The 16,719-nt window shown below is 40.8% G+C and overlaps 1 protein-coding gene across 4 annotated transcripts in view; it reads left to right on the plus strand.

The window, feature by feature from the left end:
• The window catches only part of LOC126395752 (ceramide transfer protein), a 29,523-nt gene extending 12,809 nt beyond the window's left edge, over window positions 1–16,714 (plus strand). Inside the window, exons 3-19 of one of the 4 annotated variants that reach the window (XM_050053455.1) lie at window positions 963–1,079; window positions 1,227–1,292; window positions 6,817–6,924; window positions 7,099–7,237; window positions 9,303–9,386; window positions 9,505–9,662; window positions 9,839–9,931; window positions 11,596–11,682; window positions 11,800–11,892; window positions 12,087–12,158; window positions 13,134–13,229; window positions 13,873–14,005; window positions 14,088–14,158; window positions 14,275–14,403; window positions 14,526–14,655; window positions 15,563–15,701; window positions 15,805–16,714. In XM_050053455.1, coding sequence (XP_049909412.1) covers window positions 963–1,079; window positions 1,227–1,292; window positions 6,817–6,924; window positions 7,099–7,237; window positions 9,303–9,386; window positions 9,505–9,662; window positions 9,839–9,931; window positions 11,596–11,682; window positions 11,800–11,892; window positions 12,087–12,158; window positions 13,134–13,229; window positions 13,873–14,005; window positions 14,088–14,158; window positions 14,275–14,403; window positions 14,526–14,655; window positions 15,563–15,690 — 1,704 coding nt within the window. In that variant the 3' untranslated portion in view covers window positions 15,691–15,701; window positions 15,805–16,714. The remainder of the gene's footprint in view (window positions 1–962; window positions 1,080–1,226; window positions 1,293–6,816; window positions 6,925–7,098; window positions 7,238–9,302; window positions 9,387–9,504; window positions 9,663–9,838; window positions 9,932–11,595; window positions 11,683–11,799; window positions 11,893–12,086; window positions 12,159–13,133; window positions 13,230–13,872; window positions 14,006–14,087; window positions 14,159–14,274; window positions 14,404–14,525; window positions 14,656–15,562; window positions 15,702–15,804) is intronic. The other 3 variants (XM_050053457.1, XM_050053456.1, XM_050053458.1) reach the window with 3 other exon arrangements.
• The last annotated feature ends 5 nt before the right edge of the window (window positions 16,715–16,719 follow it).

The raw sequence follows: 16,719 nt of genomic DNA on the forward strand, positions 1-16,719 counted from the left end.
TACGCTGGAGGGCTATTAGGAATATGCTCCATCCTGCAAGTTGCCTTAAAAGGCCAGTGATCTGCCACTTGTCCTCCTATGGGACGTTGTCTGAAAATGGAGGCTGCCGTGCCTCTGGTACACTCTTCTTTGTCTACTGTCTCTGTGTGATATAAAGATAGGCCTGCACTGAAGAAATTCTACTCCTGTGACTGTGACTGTGGATGATTGCCGATCGGGAAAGAGATAGGCAGTTTGCTATTTCAGTGACTTTGTAAACATGCAGAAAGTATTCTGGTTATCGCCCTTATTTTGTTATAAGACAGAACTCCGTCAAAGCTGTTTACCTTGATAAAGAAAATAAATATTCTCCTTATATTTCCATCTACAACATGTCATTATGTCAAAACACTGAAATAAGAAATAAAAAGTAGTTTTCCACTGGTGGCAGACTTGTTTGACGTGCAAACACAGCCCCTTCTCTTTCATTCCTTTAATCACGTCCTTGATATTTTGCAGTATGTTGCAATATTTGTGTATATCCAGAAACCTGCTGATATCCACGTCTTTCATAATGTTTAAAAGCAGGTGTGTTTGTCCTTGCCACCAGAAATGTGGGGTTTTCTTTTGGGCATGCGTCTCTACCACAAACTGTTGGCTAGTTGGTTTTTGGAGGGGTTTAGGAGAAACAGATGAGCTGCCATCAGCTCGCTAACTGGCTGCTGCCTCGCTAGTTTGGAGCAGTTGCGTGCAATTACATGTCTTTGCCCATGTAGTTTTTGTATAGGTCTTAAAAAGGCAATTGCATTTACACTTGTGTTCAATGTGCTCACAATGCATCCCTTTCCACCTCAGGAGTCTGTCATCAAAGGTGTAAAGGGGGGGTTACACAATCCTGCAGTATGTGATCCTCTGCTTCTGTCAGATACACACTTACTAACCTTACTCTTCCTGTGTCCTTTTCCTGTGTGCCCATTGTTTAGCCTCATGAATTCGACGAGTGCCGTCTGGACATAAGCGTAAACGACAGCGTGTGGTACCTGAGAGCACAAGACCCCGAGCACAGACACCAGTGGATCGACTCCATCGAGCTGCACAGGGTAAGTCACGCACACTCAAACAACAAACTGCTTGGTATCAAAAGACACCACATCCTTGTCACATTTGCTACAAATAAGTATCAGCTAATACAAGGCTGTATTTGTGAATGTGTGTTTATTGCATGCATGTGTGTGTGTTTCTATCAGAGTATCAGAGAGGGGAGGAGAGAGAAGGGAGGAATCCAGGGAACAATAATCATCCCTCCACCACTGGTGCGTTTGTTGCCAAGTCTGTAGGACTCACTGAGCGCTTTTTTAGCACAGCACTCTGTAGTAGCAAGTGTGTGTTTGTGTTAACCTGTGTTTATTTAGTCCATCAAAGATGTTTGCACAAGCATGTTCGCTGTGTGAATAGTTTGAAACTAGATGGTTCACTTTTGGTGCATGTAAAGGCTTCTGACAGAGGGCACGCTCAGCTGAAAGTTATCTTAACCTTGAACTAACAGTTGGCTCAGGGTTAGGATAATCCTTTTTCATACACACATTTGTCACACGGGTAACTCTGAAAAGGGTTACAGGACCTGCTGAAAAAGCTGTGTGACACACAACCCTGTTTTAATGATTTTCTGTGGATAACCCTGAAAAGTTGAGGTTAAACTGTCCTGGAGGAGAGTTAGTCAGCCCTGGACTACAGCGCCTTGTTGTTTGCCTAAAATATCAGTACAATGTGACTTTACACACGGCTGAAACTTTTAAGTGCTGTGTGGAAAGCTTTGTAGCACAGGAGAAAGAAGTAGCACCCATTGTGTTCAGTCAAAGTGAAGGACAAAGGAAACAGGTTGCAATCCCCACTGTTGACTGCTGAGCAGAAGACAATGGAGGCAGGGAAGACCTACAAATGTTTACAGTCACATTTACACGGCAACCAACCATCAAATGTGGAAATTATGTTTTGCATTGTTGATGAAAATAATCTTAACATGTGGTAATTGATTGTGTATGGTGGTTATTATTCATCCCAGCCACAGAGGAAAGAGAGAAGCGATTGCACAACATCAACAACGTTTTTTTGAAACCGACTTGTGCGTATGGAAGTCTTAATCTAAGACAGACGTTATCCAGAGTGAAGCAATAGTTGTGAGTCTGTCAGACACAGATGAGGAGAAGGCTGTCACCACACCTTCAGCCTGTCTGCATAAAGAAACGCTTGCTCACTCGCTGTCCGCAGTTTGGGAAATCCCCCCTCTTCCCTCCTCGCTCACCCATCCCAGCACCAGGGAGCCGCCGTGACTAAGAGCAGGAGGGAAGCAGCCTTGTGCACACACACACACAGGCACACACAGCATCCCACCCACTATGAGTCACCACTGAAAACTCTTCTTCCTAGAAGGCCCTGCTTCCCTCTCTAACCCACATTACTCACAGCACTCAGCAGCCCCGCGTCTCCAAGGAAACACAACACAGCACAGCTAACACTTCTTACAGTTTGAGAAACATCTGAATATAAAAACAACACTAGTTACCAGGATACTATCTCTGGTAAAGTTAGCTGAGCTTGCTGTATATTTGAAACGTGCAGTGACAGCCATGTGGCATAAATTCCAGTAACGTAAGATCATCTTTCAGATTCTAAGGGTGCTTTCACACCTGCCCTGATTAGTTCAATCAAACTCAAGTCTGTTTGCCCCCTCAGTGCGGTGCGTTTGGGCAGGTGTGAACACAGCAATCACACTCAGGTGTGCACCAAAACAACCGGACCGAGACCTTCTTGAAGAGGTGGTCTCAGTCCGGTTACAAACTAGTGCGGTTGGTTTGTGGTGAGAAGGTGTTCCGACCTGGATGTGAAGCAACTGCAGTCACATGACACATTGTTTGGGTTAAACATGAGCATGTTACAGTCCTGGAGGATTATTAATGTGCACCTCCTCCTGTACTGCCTTAATATGCACATTCAGCACATCCAATGCATCAAAACATTGTTTTCTAGTTGGAGCCGCGCCTCGTTTTCAAACTGTATGCTTTGACTAAAATGAACAATGACAGCAATATAGTCCACGATGAGCAGCGCTAAAATCAACCTGCGTAGTTGTCCCTCCATTGTGACATTAGAAAGTGTCACATTTATCTTGCAAGTGTACTCTTCTTCAACGTTTGCTTTACTTCTAAAAGTAAGTACATCTTGACAGCTGTACTAAAAGTACAGCTGTCAAGATGCCCCCCGCCACAGGCCTTTGCCACCTTGGTCTCGAAAAACCCAGGGAAAACCCTGTTCAAGCACTTGAAACTTATTCAAATCAGTCCAAATCCAATGTATATGGCTGACAGTTGAATAGCTCCGCAATACATTAAGGCTACAGTAGATAACTTCTTCAGTGAAAATGACAAATTTATTTTTTATAACTGTCACTATAAACAAACAGTACGACATGAGACAGATAATCTGTGGAAAAAGACTTCCTCTGGCTCCTCATGGTCCTCTCACTTCTGTGAAAGCAAGAATGAAACAAGCTTTTTTATCATTGTGAAAAAGAAAGCAAGCTGCTTGTCGTTGGTCTTCTTCTGTGTAAATGAAACCAAACTTTTCATCATCAGTTTTCTTCTGTTTATCTTCTCTTTGCCGTGTATTCTGTTGTTAGCTCTGCGGCTTGTACATGAGTAGTTGACTCTGCGTTAGAGACTCCTCCTCACTTTGATTGGTTGTTGTGTTCAGGCCTGATGGATTCAGGCACAAACGCCATTAGGAGCACTAGAGGAACATAATTTCTTTGCAGATTTTGTGTCTCATGTGCTGCTGTCAGGATATAATGACAGTTACAATAAAAATAAAAAACCTTTTGTCGTTTCTGCTGATTTGCTGGAAGAAGTTACCCACTGTGTCTTCAAGAAAAAAACCCTGCTTCCAAGCTGATTCTTAACATTTTTAATTTTAATTTTTTACCATATAACAAAGTATAAAACTATATAAAGTTATAACGGGTTTGTTGTTTCGGTGCAGCCTTTGCCTGAGTTACCTGAATGAACTGTATTCCACTGAGAGTATATCTTCGTTGTCTGCACATCTTTTGTGTGGATAACATTCATAAATGACTCTTATTGTCTTTTTGCTTGCGGGGCTTTTGTTGCACTTGCACTTGCACTTGCAGTGGTGTGGTGAGTGTGGTTGTCATCAGCTCTCCACCGATGGTTGTCTCTCCTCCGAGACCTGTGCCACAGATAACAGCAAAATGCAAGGCACTCTCAAAACTGAGCTCGAAGCCAGTGAGTATAACATCAGAGTTGGAGAGTTGAGGACGGCTGCACTTGTTGCGTTGCTGTGCATGAAAGCTTTGCAAGTTAAAACCCCATGTGTGACAGCTGATGTAAAACAAAAGATTAGATCAGGCTCTATAAAGCTCAATACAGCCGATTCTGATCAGTTAAAAAGTGTCTTGATCGGATTGAGACATCCCTAACTGTAAAGTCCCAAAGTCAAAATGTATTGAAAAACAGGCACATGTAATCATTTCCAAAGTTCACAACATGTTTTTGTCTGACAAAATATTCAGCTTCAGTCTATATTTTTTGCCCTTTAGCCTCTCAGAAACAACATATTCACTGTGGTCAGAAAGCCAGCAAGTTTGCTGGCCCTCGTGCTGCACACAAAGGGAGGCATTATAATGTACAAACATCAGTCTGACAGCACCATAAATTACATTTACTGGTTAAAGAAAGTTGATTTGATAACAAAAGACTTGTGGAATCCAGTTGAGAATTTCCCAGGATTATTTTTTTAAGGGTTATGATGTCATAAAATATGACGACAGACATTTGAAGCTTTATTTAAAAAAAGGAAAACCTCACCAGATGCTTCAGAAAAAGCAGCATTGGGTACAGCTGGACTAAAAACAGCTTTCTGACCTGGATAATTCTGTGCCTGCTCAGGGCAGCATTTTATCAGCACCAGGCTCTTAGTCCGCCATTGTCCCCGGTCAGTCATGTGTGTGCACTTGGGCTTTAATCACCCGACACACAAACACACACAAACACTCGTACAGCTACTCAATATTTACGTGTGCATGTGTGTGGGCATTATCATACAGCTGAGACAGGAGACCAGCCACTGATAACTGTAACTCTTTCTCCTTTTTGTATTTGTGTTTTATGATTTTATCAGGTGGTACAGCTGCAGCAACAGCTCTGCTTGCTTTGATTTTGTTGTCATCAAACAGATTAAGCAGCCCTCATGTAAACACTTAGATAGTGCAATCTGTGCTGATGGAGTCAGTAGGGTAGCAGTATGTTGGCTAAAGGGCAAGCAGCAGCGACTGAAACCCATGAGAACACAGGCGGAGTTACCTCTGGTCGATGACCGACAGTTACCCCAGCCTCTTACTAATGCCAGTCACGTGTGTTGACATGTCCTGCCCCCTGGTGGTTGAAAGAGGAAGTAAAAGCTGCTTCCCCTTTCAGCCAGCGTCTCTCTGTGTCGTTGAACCTTTTCTCTCTGCTGTCACGAACCGTCTATTTCGAGGGCTGGGCTGTTACGTAAGAGCAGAGGGGGAACCTGTTAGGTTGATGTTGATGTTTCAGTTGTGTTGCCATGGTCACGGCATCTGTGTCATGCTGTGCTGCTGTTGAGGTCACTGTATCCTGTGTAAATGATTCATTGCAACATAAAGGATATTGCTAGGGTTTGATAGAAAGTGTTTTTGTTGTTTCTAAGAGGAGTTCAACATTTAGCACACATTAGGAAGTAGCACAATATGCATGTTTAAAAAAAGAGTACTTAATTAATTCACACTTCTTACTGTATTTTGTACTTTAGGGGAGGAGAACAGAATTTTAATGTTTTAATTAAACAGAAAGGACAAAGAAAGAATAGATGGGACACAATGATGAAAACACTATAGATCAGATGGACAGAACAGACATTAATCATTAGTTTAAAGGTCCAGTGTGTAGGATTTAAGGTGATATATCGGCAGACATTAAACATAAATATAATAAGTATGTTTTCTTTAGTGTATAATCACCTGAAATTAAGCCTTGTGTATTTTTATTACCTTATTATGAGCTGTTTACACCTACGTAGAGTCCTCATCTTCGAAGATTGCCATGTTGCAGTGCTATGTTTCTACAGGAGCCCAGAACAGACAAACCAAACACTGGTTCTAGATAGGGACAGTTGTGTCTCATGTTAGCCTCCAAAACAAACAGACCGGGTGATTTAAACTGTTAAAAACAAGAAATAAAGCAGTGTTTGGTTTGTATAAACATGGCGGTGCAATATGACGATCTATAGACGAGGCCCTGCTCCCTATGTAGATATAAACAGCTCATTTTAAGGTAACGAAAAGACAATGATCCTTATTTCCAGGTGATTATACACTAAAGAAAATATATTTTACTTGATATTCCATTTCTGCCAATATATCCTTCTAAATCCTACACACTGTTAAATTAACACATCTGTTTGCTTTCGAGAGGAAGAGACCTCTGTGGATAATTCAGCTCCCTGTAAAAACCTCCTGAACAATGAACACTGAAGGAATTTTAACTGGGATTTCATGCTTGGCACATGGGAGAAGTTTCAGCTGGTTGCAGTCTGTAATCCTCTTTGCTAGATGCCACTAAATCCGACACACTGCTCCTTTAAGAGAAGAATTAGTAGTAGTTGAGCTTTTGTTTGCGTAATGCTGAATAGCAGCAGTTTAAATGCATAGTTATAATGTGTTTTATGAAGTGAGGCTACTTCCTGACAACGTCACTAACTTGTCTCCATGTCTGTCTCTCCGCACACCTGTGGGTCTCTTCATAGGCTGATTCTGGATATGGCTCAGAGTCCAGTCTGCGGAGACACGGCTCCATGCTGTCTCTCACATCAGCCACCAGCGGCTTCTCTGCCACCTCCACATCCTCCTTCAGGGTGAGATTTCTGCTTCATGTTTACTCTGGCTGACGAAGTCATTGGCTCTAATTCTGTACCTGCACACATGAGGAATTTTCTGGTATTTGTCAGCGCACACACACACACACACACACACACACAAGCTGTTAATGACGTGAGCCTAACTGCTGTGTTTCTGTACTGTCTCCTCAGAAGGGTCACAGCCTGAGAGAGAAGCTGGCAGAGATGGAGACCTTCAGAGATATCTTGTGCAGACAGGTGGACACGCTGCAGAAATACTTTGATAGCTGTTCAGACGCCGTGTCTAAAGATGAGCTGCAGAGGGATAAAAGTAAGAGCCACAGACACTGACACTCCATTCAGCCAGTTGTTGCACATCAGGGAGCAGATCTGTGTTTTTAAGGGGTGGATTTTAGACAAGAAGTGAAGATAGTTTACTATTGGAAAAGCCACTTTACAAGAGCATCCCAGGTTTATTTTGAAGCTGATATTATCGATTAAAAATGTATCAACTATCTTTATTTGCTTCAGTTAGGGCTGAGTGATTAATCAAATTTTATTTTCAATGACAGTTTTGGCTTCCAGCGATTATGAAAAAGATTATCAAGATAAAAGAATTACTGTGCTGCGTTCAGTTTTGCAATGAAGCTCTCATTTTGTTTTGTGTTTTTAAATCCAGTGCACCCCTATCCTTTATAGTGTTGCACTCAGTCTTGGAACCTTGGCACATTTTTTCAGACCCCCTTAGTGACTTTATTTCTACAAAGCAACGAGCCACATAATTGAGCAACTTACTCAAACCATCAGGAAAAAAGATTTTCAAATGCATATTATAATTAACTCCCATGCGCAGAGTCTCTCCCTCTCCAGTTGTGCCATGTTTATTTTTTGATATTATAAAATATGTATTTTATTTATCTTTTTTTTTTTTTTTTTTAAATTTGTTTATCAGTCAAATTATAGTTAGGAAAAACAAAATCCATTTTAAATAACACAAAATCTTTTTATAAATTCGGTAAATGCATGATGTTTCCGAAGCCAGTGGATGATCGTGTTAAATAGTTAATATTGACTAAAATAATTATGATTTTTGCCATAATCAAGCAGCTCTAGCTTCAGTCATTTTTCACGCAACAATAACAAATATTTAACAATTAATACCACACTGTAAAAATACTCTGTTACTAGGAAAAGTCCTGCATTTAAAGTTTTAATTAAGTAAAAGTATGTATGTACAGTCAGAAAATTTTACTCCAGTATTAAAAGATAAATTACTTAATACAGAAAAATAAAATAAAATAAAAATAATATTAAATATATTTAGAATAAGAAAAATAAAATAAAATAAAAATAATATTAAATATATTTAGAATAAGATAAAAAAAAAATCAGAAATGAAATAAATGAAAGGAAAGAAGCAGGAATTAAAATTGACTTAAATGATTCAAAATATTTGTCGTTCAATCAATCTCAAATTGTGTACTTGTGTATTTTCATATGGTTTGTGTGTAGAAATCAGAGTACAATATTTCCCTCCGCAGTGTAGTGGAGTAGAAGTAGAAAGTGTCAGGAGATATTTACTCAAGGACAGTAAAAGTACCTCTTGTGTCAAGATGCTGCTCCTCAAATATAAAACGTATGTTTCCTTGTGTCGGACAAATGATTTGTGGATTGTCAAAATTATCTTGGTTGGAGCGCTTTCAACCACTTGTAAAAATTTCTCTTACATAAGAGATGGGAAAAAATAAGAAAACCTTTGTGAATTCCAGAAGTAAAAGAGCAAAATTTGTTCGTATAACGCTCCCTGCATGAGGCCCGTTGTGACACAATGATTATTTAAGGACGTTGAGTTAAAGTAAAATCAGTGAATTCTGGGAATCTAAAATATGGCTAACTTGTTTCTCCAAGACACTGCTATGTGTGGAAGAATCTTCAGTATGCATATCCAGTGTATAGATTCTGAAAATATTTGGAGTGGAGAGAAAACTTGTGCTGTTTATGGTCTGGAATGTGTCCGTGTGTGTTGTGACTCAGACAGCAGTTATTCTACAAACCCCCTCACCCCGTCTTGGCTGGCTGAACATTTGCTCATGGCAGCCTGCACTGGGCGCCTGTGGATGACCGCAGTGAATGAAGCCCTGCTTTTGTTCTCCTCACCTCCCTCTCTCCGCTCGTCTCTCTCTCTCTCCATTCTGAAGATGAAACCAGACCATTGTCATGTTGTCCAGCACAGCAGAGTTCTGTCAGTCTGATGGTGCACTGTGCTCTAGCTTAAGTTGTGAATGGGCCACAAGGCGCTACCCTGCCCTGGAACGCTGGGCGACTCTCAGTAGGGTCCTGCAAGAGGAGGCTCGTGTGTCGCAGCTACCTGAATCTTTATTTCTCTTTGTCTTTAGTCGTGGAGGATGATGAGGATGATTTCCCCAACACCCGGACAGATGGAGAGTTTCTGCACAACAACAACGGCAGCAAAGAAAAATGTGAGTAATGCAGAATTTAAAGTATTTTTTCTATATTATATCTGACCGTTAACTCCGAACAGATTCAGTGTTTGTTACAAGCAGCATGTGTTTTAGTCCCATGCTCCTCTCTGTACAGTGTTCCAGTCCTTGAGTCCCAAGGGAATCAATGGCATAGACTTTAAGGGTGAGGCCATCACATTCAAAGCCACCACAGCCGGGATCTTGGCCACTCTGTCCCACTGTATCGACCTCATGGTGAAGAGAGAGGACAGCTGGCAGAAGAGACTGGATAAGGTGTGTGACATTTGACTCTAATTCGCCATCTACTCGCCTGAAATGGCCGCATTATGTTCCTTTACATTTGTCAGACAATAGTAAAGATTGTTTTTCTTTCTACAGAAGAGGAGCAGTCATATGTATTTTTCTCCATAATTGTGGTTGTTTAATGAGTCTGGATTTTGTGTGTGCAGGAGATGGAGAAGCGGCGAAGAATAGAGGAAGGCTATAAGTCAGCCCTCAATGAGCTGAAGAAAAAGTCTCATTTTGGAGGTCCTGATTATGAGGTGAAGTATAAAATTCATCTTTGAAACCAAGTCCTAACTGAATGTAGGGCTGCTCCCTGACTAAGAATTTTCCCAGTCGACCAACAGTCCTCATCAGGGTCCATCAGTGGACTAGTCTCCTGCATGTTTCTGATATGAATGTAACTATTAAATGATATATTTTGGTGGTTTGAGTTGAAGGTGTGAGAAAGAATAGTATCAGTAACATTGTTAACACTGTGCTACATTACAGAGAAATACAAAACCGTACTAATGAACCTTCATTAATATAGGCCTATATTTTATTTACAAGTGCACGTCACACACTGAGCGAGCCGCCTGTTAATGACGCTGTGGGCTAATGGGCATGTAGCTACTTCCATGTTTCAGATGATACGTCATGTTTGTAGTCGACCAATGAAGATGAGTTTACATATCACCTTGGGTTCGTCCTTCACCTTCTCAAAATGATCCCACACTTTGGATTTCCTGCCCGACATGTTATTAACTAGCCTGTGGAATAACCGCAGGTACCAGCCCTGGAAATTAGAGGCCGTACACATGCTGCGTCTTTAACCGCCTGGAAAACTCTAGGTCCAAATAGGTCCCCCTGTGAGGGTTTTAAATTACAATAAATTACAGTTTTTAGCCAGAGTTTGCCTCTTTATTAGGAAATGGTTGCGCAAAATATACTGACAGTAAAGTTTGGTTATCACAAAATCCCACGGCACACCTGGATTGCCATCACGGCACACACACACCATTTGAGAACCACTGATCTTTATGATACCTCATCATTTCACCACGAAAACTTGGAATAAGGTTGCATCTGAATGGAGGGAGATCAGCAGGGAGCTGAACGTTTCTGGTAAATGACCATCGCTCATAACAGCCGACTTGCCGCTGGCTATACTGTGTGTCATTACCAGTAAATATCACAGTATAAAACGTGTGTCTCCAGTCTAAACCTGAGCAGATAGATAAGTGGTTTGTACGACCTGACAGAAGTTTAGTATTGACTAAGGATAGACCGATACATCGGCATCGGCTGATACGCGCGTGGGTTCGCGGATTTATTTTTCCCTGGCACTTTTTTTCATTTGAAAGTATGTGGTTAAGTTGAACAAAGCTGTTGAATCCTACTGTGTACAGTAGTTGTTGTTTTATTTATGCTTCAGCTTAAATATTTGTTTATTTTATAAAGACATTACTGGAAGATTTAAGAGCACTGAACTCTTTTTTTATTTGAATGTATAATAATAACAATAATATTCTACCTGTTCTACCTGAACTTTCCATCTTGTTTTAGTATTTTTTACTGTTCAATAAATGTTTCTTATTTTAAACTTGAGACCTGTAATATTTGTTATCATTGTGTCATTTTTTTTATGTAAATTGAGGGAGCAAAAGCAGTATCGGCCCCAAATATTGGCTCAAGAAAATCGGCAGTCCATAATCGGTCATCAGCTAAGGGTGATGGAAAAAAATCGGTATCGGCATCGGCCCTAAAAAAATCCATATCGGTCTATCCCTAGTATTGACAAAGAGTGTCCGATGTTAGGTGATGGCATGTGTGACATAACAGTTGGACGTTTGCTTGCTGTTAGGACACGGTGTAATGCAATATGAATTTTGTGTTGTGTACGAACTTTTGAAGTAACGTTCCCTCCCCACTTTATTGACAGGAGGGTCCAAACAGCCTCATTAATGAGGACGAGTTTTTCGACGCAGTCGAAGCTGCTCTGGACAGACAGGACAAAATAGAGGAACAGGTAGGCAAAAAAGAAAGAGTGCTGGATGTCGGATAAAACCAATGACATACTTTAAAGTCAGTTTACTTAAAAACAGTGAGAGTTTCTTATTTAAATTCAGTGTTTGTTTGTGTCCAGTCTCAGACTGAGAAGACGAGGATACAGAGATCCAGCCCCGTCCCTCCTGGAGACGTCTATTCCACCTCTGGCACACACAGATTCTCTGAAAAGGTAATCCAACCCTTCACTCCCAAAAACCTACAAGCTTCTTTCATCATTCCACCTGTTCCTCTATTTCTACACCTTCCTTATTTTTCTCATTTCACACTTCTTTAATTTTTACATCTCACTTCCTTTTGTGTAACTCTGCCTCTTCCTCTCCATTTTTTTTGTCCATCATCCCTTGGTTCTCATCTTCCCTGTAGCCTCATAGTCAGTCCACCCCTGCTCTGATAGTCAGCACCCCTCCTCATGAAGTCCACAGATACAGCACAGAGGTAACTCACTGCTCAGGCTCAGCCAGTCACCTGTCCTCTGTGTTCACCTGTCTACACAAACACCATGTGTGCATGACTGATGGATCCCCTCTAACTGTGTAGTCATACATACACTGGAACTGTAGCATATCATTCACACTACTCCTGTGTATTAGTAGCCCTAAAACAGAGACCTCTGAAAACACTGCTGACCCTGCTTTAGTTTGAAACTTGCAGGTTGCGTTCTGAATGACTGGAGACTTTTGGAAACAGCGACAAGGACACCCATGTTTGCTTTCTGATTGGGTCTTAACAGTCATGACTTGTCAAGAAAAGATATTATAGTAAGGTTTACATAACTTCTATGATTTCATTCTTTCTGCGTGGATACTCCTGTCCTATCGCCATGACTTCCAGTGTTGGATAATGCTTCTGGTACCACTCTAATATGTTGCCGTATTTGTTTTGTAACGACTCCAAATCTATGGTTTCTGCCGCCTTGACCGCCTTATACTCATGTCTTACTTCCAGTGACAGTTCCATCTCATTGTTGGTCCAAGCCAATAAATCTCTGGTCTTACTTTTTGCCATCCCAGCAGTATTTTCTGTAACTAACTAACCAACCACAGAGCAGACAGTCTGCTCCCTGTTTATATCGGCAGACGCATGCCCAGTGTACTTGAATGTGATATGCACTTTCAGGTGTTAGCATGGACGGAGATTTAGTCTTTTTTTTGTCGTGAAAAAGGTCAACAACAACAATATGTTTTTACATAGTTTTTGTTGTTATAATTTACCTCAGAGGAAATGATATATTTAGTACAGAGTATATCGAAAGTTCATGAGGTGCAGCTTCAGGGCAGCGTTTCAGTTGTTGTCTCTGGTTCTCTGCAAACATTGACTCCATTATGCCACGCTGATATCTGAGGACAGTTTCAAGTTGTCATGACATAATCAATCTCACATCCTCTTTCTGTCCTTGGCCTTGTGTTATAGGTGGAGGAGATGGTGCAGAATCACATGACCTACTCCCTGCAGGATGTTGGTGGAGATGCCAACTGGCAGCTGGTTGTAGAGGAGGGAGAAATGAAGGTATGAGGAGGATTTTTGAAAATGTAATTCAGGTTTCTGATACTCACATGGTAGAGCATATTTATGTAATACTTTGGCTGAGTCATACACTATTTTTTACAATTATTTAGAAAGTAAATTTAATGTGTCCTTAAAATAACATATATCTGGAGTCAACGCCTAATACTAGGGTTGGGTTGATGTGAAATTTTACCACAGGGTGTTGACCCATCAGCCAATCCGGAGTGGAACATAATGAGACAGAAAGAGTCTGTAAATGAAAGTGTTAGCCTGGTTAGACCATCCTGATGACGTGAGCTCAACATTCTGTTTCACTCTCTGTATCAGTCTGGAATTGGTGTAGCCCCAAACACTTTCCAGAAATTAAAATCCAAGTGGGGCCAATCAGAAATCCACACTGTAGTTAACAACGTAAGCAGCCAATCAGGGACTGTGTTGTAGTTGATGACGTAGAATGCAGGCTGCAGCTTGCACAACAGTAATGGCAGCTCCTGAAGCGACAGGATCATAAAATCAAATTGGTTTGAGCTTGTACTCGAGACCATCAAAGCCTGATATTTTAACCTGAAATTAACCTCTACCGCTACCTCTATTGTACATGCATTTAACTTAATTTCACTAAAATCTGTCATGTGTTTTCCAGGTGTACAGGAGAGAGGTGGAAGAAAATGGAATTGTTCTGGACCCGCTGAAGGCCACCCATTCAGTAAAGGGGGTGACTGGTCACGAGGTCTGCCACTACTTTTGGGACACTGCCTACCGCAACGACTGGGAGAGTACGTATTCTACCTTTGAATCAATGCTAGTTTAATACTTTTTCTTCTTTATTAATATTCCCATGTTCTCTGCCTCTTGTAGCCACCATTGAAAACTTCAATGTTGTGGAAACGCTCTCAGACAATGCAGTAATTGTTTATCAAACGCATAAGGTAAGAGCTACAAGATCATAAACAATGTCACCACATTTGTTCAACAGTTGAATTGATCTGCCTGTTGTGTATGATGTGTTGAATCTGACATAATAAAGGAGTAATCTGTGTTGCAGCGGGTGTGGCCTGCATCTCAGAGGGACGTGCTGTACCTGTCTGCCATGAGAAAGATTATGGCCAACAATGAGAATGACCCAGACACCTGGCTGGTCTGCAACTTCTCTGTGGATCATGACGAAGCACAGGTGAGCCATTAAGTCAATGCAGACCCACTTTAGGTTTCAGACTCTATGTTAGGGATTTCTGGAGATTCTGAATGAGTATCCTGCTGCTGCTTTTCTTAATTCTCTGTCCTGTTGTTCCACAGCCAAGCAACAGGTGTGTTCGTGCCAAAATCAACATTGGCATGATCTGTCAGACCCTGGTCAGCCCACCAGAGGGAGATAAGGAGATCAGCAGAGACAACATCCTGTGTAAAATCACCTACGTCGCCAATGGTATGTGTCCATCTGTTCTTTTGGATTAAGTTGACATTGAGTTCACAGTATCTGCACACAGAAAAAATGTATGTTTGCCATTAAAAAAAAATGTGAATTTAAAAGTGCTAGTATTCTATGCCATAAAAATGTCCCAAAAAACTCAGTTTTGTAAGTCATGAAAATGTCATAAATATGTCACAAAAAAGTCACAGTATATTGTGCCACAGAAATGGCATCAAAAAAGTCCTAATATAGAGTAGTCATAGTATGGTATGTCATCTGAAATCATGAAAAAAAAGTTATAGTATAGTATGTTGTCCAAAATCATGAAAAAAAGTCATAGTATACTGTCGTCCGAAATTATGAAAAACCTTCATAGTGTAGTACGTCGTCCAAAATCATGAAAAAAAGTCATAGTATAGTATGTCGTCCAAAATCATGAAAAAAAGTCATAGTATAGTATGTCATCCAAAATCATGAAAAAACGTCATTATATAGTATGTCGTCCGAAATCATGAAAAAAATTCATAGTATACTGTGTCTGAAATTATGAAAAAACGTCATAGCATAGCATGTCGTCCGAATTCATGAAAAAACGTCATAGTATAATATGTCGTCCAAAATCATGAAAAAAAGTCATAGTATAGCATGTCGTCCTAAATCATGAAAAAAGTCATAGTATAGTATGTCATCCTAAATCATGAAAAAAAGTCATAGTATAGTTTGTCGTCCTAAATCATGAAAAAAGTCATAGTATGTTGTAAAGAAATCCACAGAATGCCATAAAAACCAAACATGTTTTATTCCTTCACAAAATCAATATTGCGTACTTTTCAGACAAACATTCAGAAGACATTCTCAGTCATCACAATGTTCTTGTAAACTTGTTGCTCATTAAAGTTGTTTCTCCTCCATCTGTGTGCAGTGAATCCAGGAGGCTGGGCTCCTGCCTCCGTGCTCAGGGCCGTAGCGAAGAGGGAATACCCCAAGTTCCTCAAGCGCTTCACCTCCTACGTCCAGGAGAAAACTGCTGGCAAACCCATCTTGTTCTGACGCTCCCACAGGTAGCACTGGAGATGACTTACCTGCTTTTGTATTTTCACCTCTGAATCTTTATTCAGTACACACCCTGCAAAATAATAACCTGAGTCTTCTCTGTGTTTCCAGTGTTGAGACATAACTGCACATGAGGCTTTGAGGAACCAGTCTCCACAGCAGCAGAGCAGCAGTCAGTCTGAAGTTCCTCACTGGTTTTCTCCATCCCAGTTCTTTGCTCCGTTAGTTCCAGTAGGGGAGGGAGGGTGATAATGGTGCCCTCTGGTGGCTGCATTAAAACATCTCTGAGATACATTCATACTGTATGAATGATTATTCCAGTCAATTGAAACCTGGCAGTGATATCGTCATTTATCATAATCATTCCAAGAGAAATTAATATTTGTTTTTCCCCTTCTTCGTGATTTAATTGATAAAATACTAAATTAGAAAACCTCAGTAAGAGTCTCAGGAGATGAATGCACCCAGCAGTCGGCCCAGTCCACCTTCCCTCCCTGTGACCGTTCTTGCAGCAGCTCCTGACGCCATCGTTCACGCTCATGTAGAAGACTGACTCGTCTCTCTTTCTTACAGATATATTAATATATAAATGTATGTATGTTCTATAAGAAGTTTGTAAAAAAGAAACAAACAGATCTTTGCTAATAGACTGAAATATTTTATTCTCGCCATTTATAGTTCCTACTTTCTGTTGGTCCGTTCCCATAATTAGTAAGCTTTCTTTTTAAGCTGCTAACTTTTGCTAGTAAAACATCACTGATTGGTTAAGTCCCGAGGGCCGTCATCAACTCGTGACCCCTATGATGTAAGACTTGACCTCTCTGACTCCGTCCCTCTGATGAAGACACCTGTCACCGGTGCTGATGGAGGGACGAGGCGAGAGGAGTTTGTCATATATTTAATGTACAAAACAAACGTCATGTACATGATTTGCCTGGCTTTATACTTGTGTCACTGTAAAATGTTGTCATAGCACATATTTTGATTGTTGAACGACCTGTAAATAGTGTCACTAACATTTCTCTG

The sequence above is a fragment of the Epinephelus moara genome, chromosome 9 (assembly GCF_006386435.1).
Source record: "Epinephelus moara isolate mb chromosome 9, YSFRI_EMoa_1.0, whole genome shotgun sequence".
NCBI lineage: Eukaryota > Metazoa > Chordata > Actinopteri > Perciformes > Serranidae > Epinephelus > Epinephelus moara.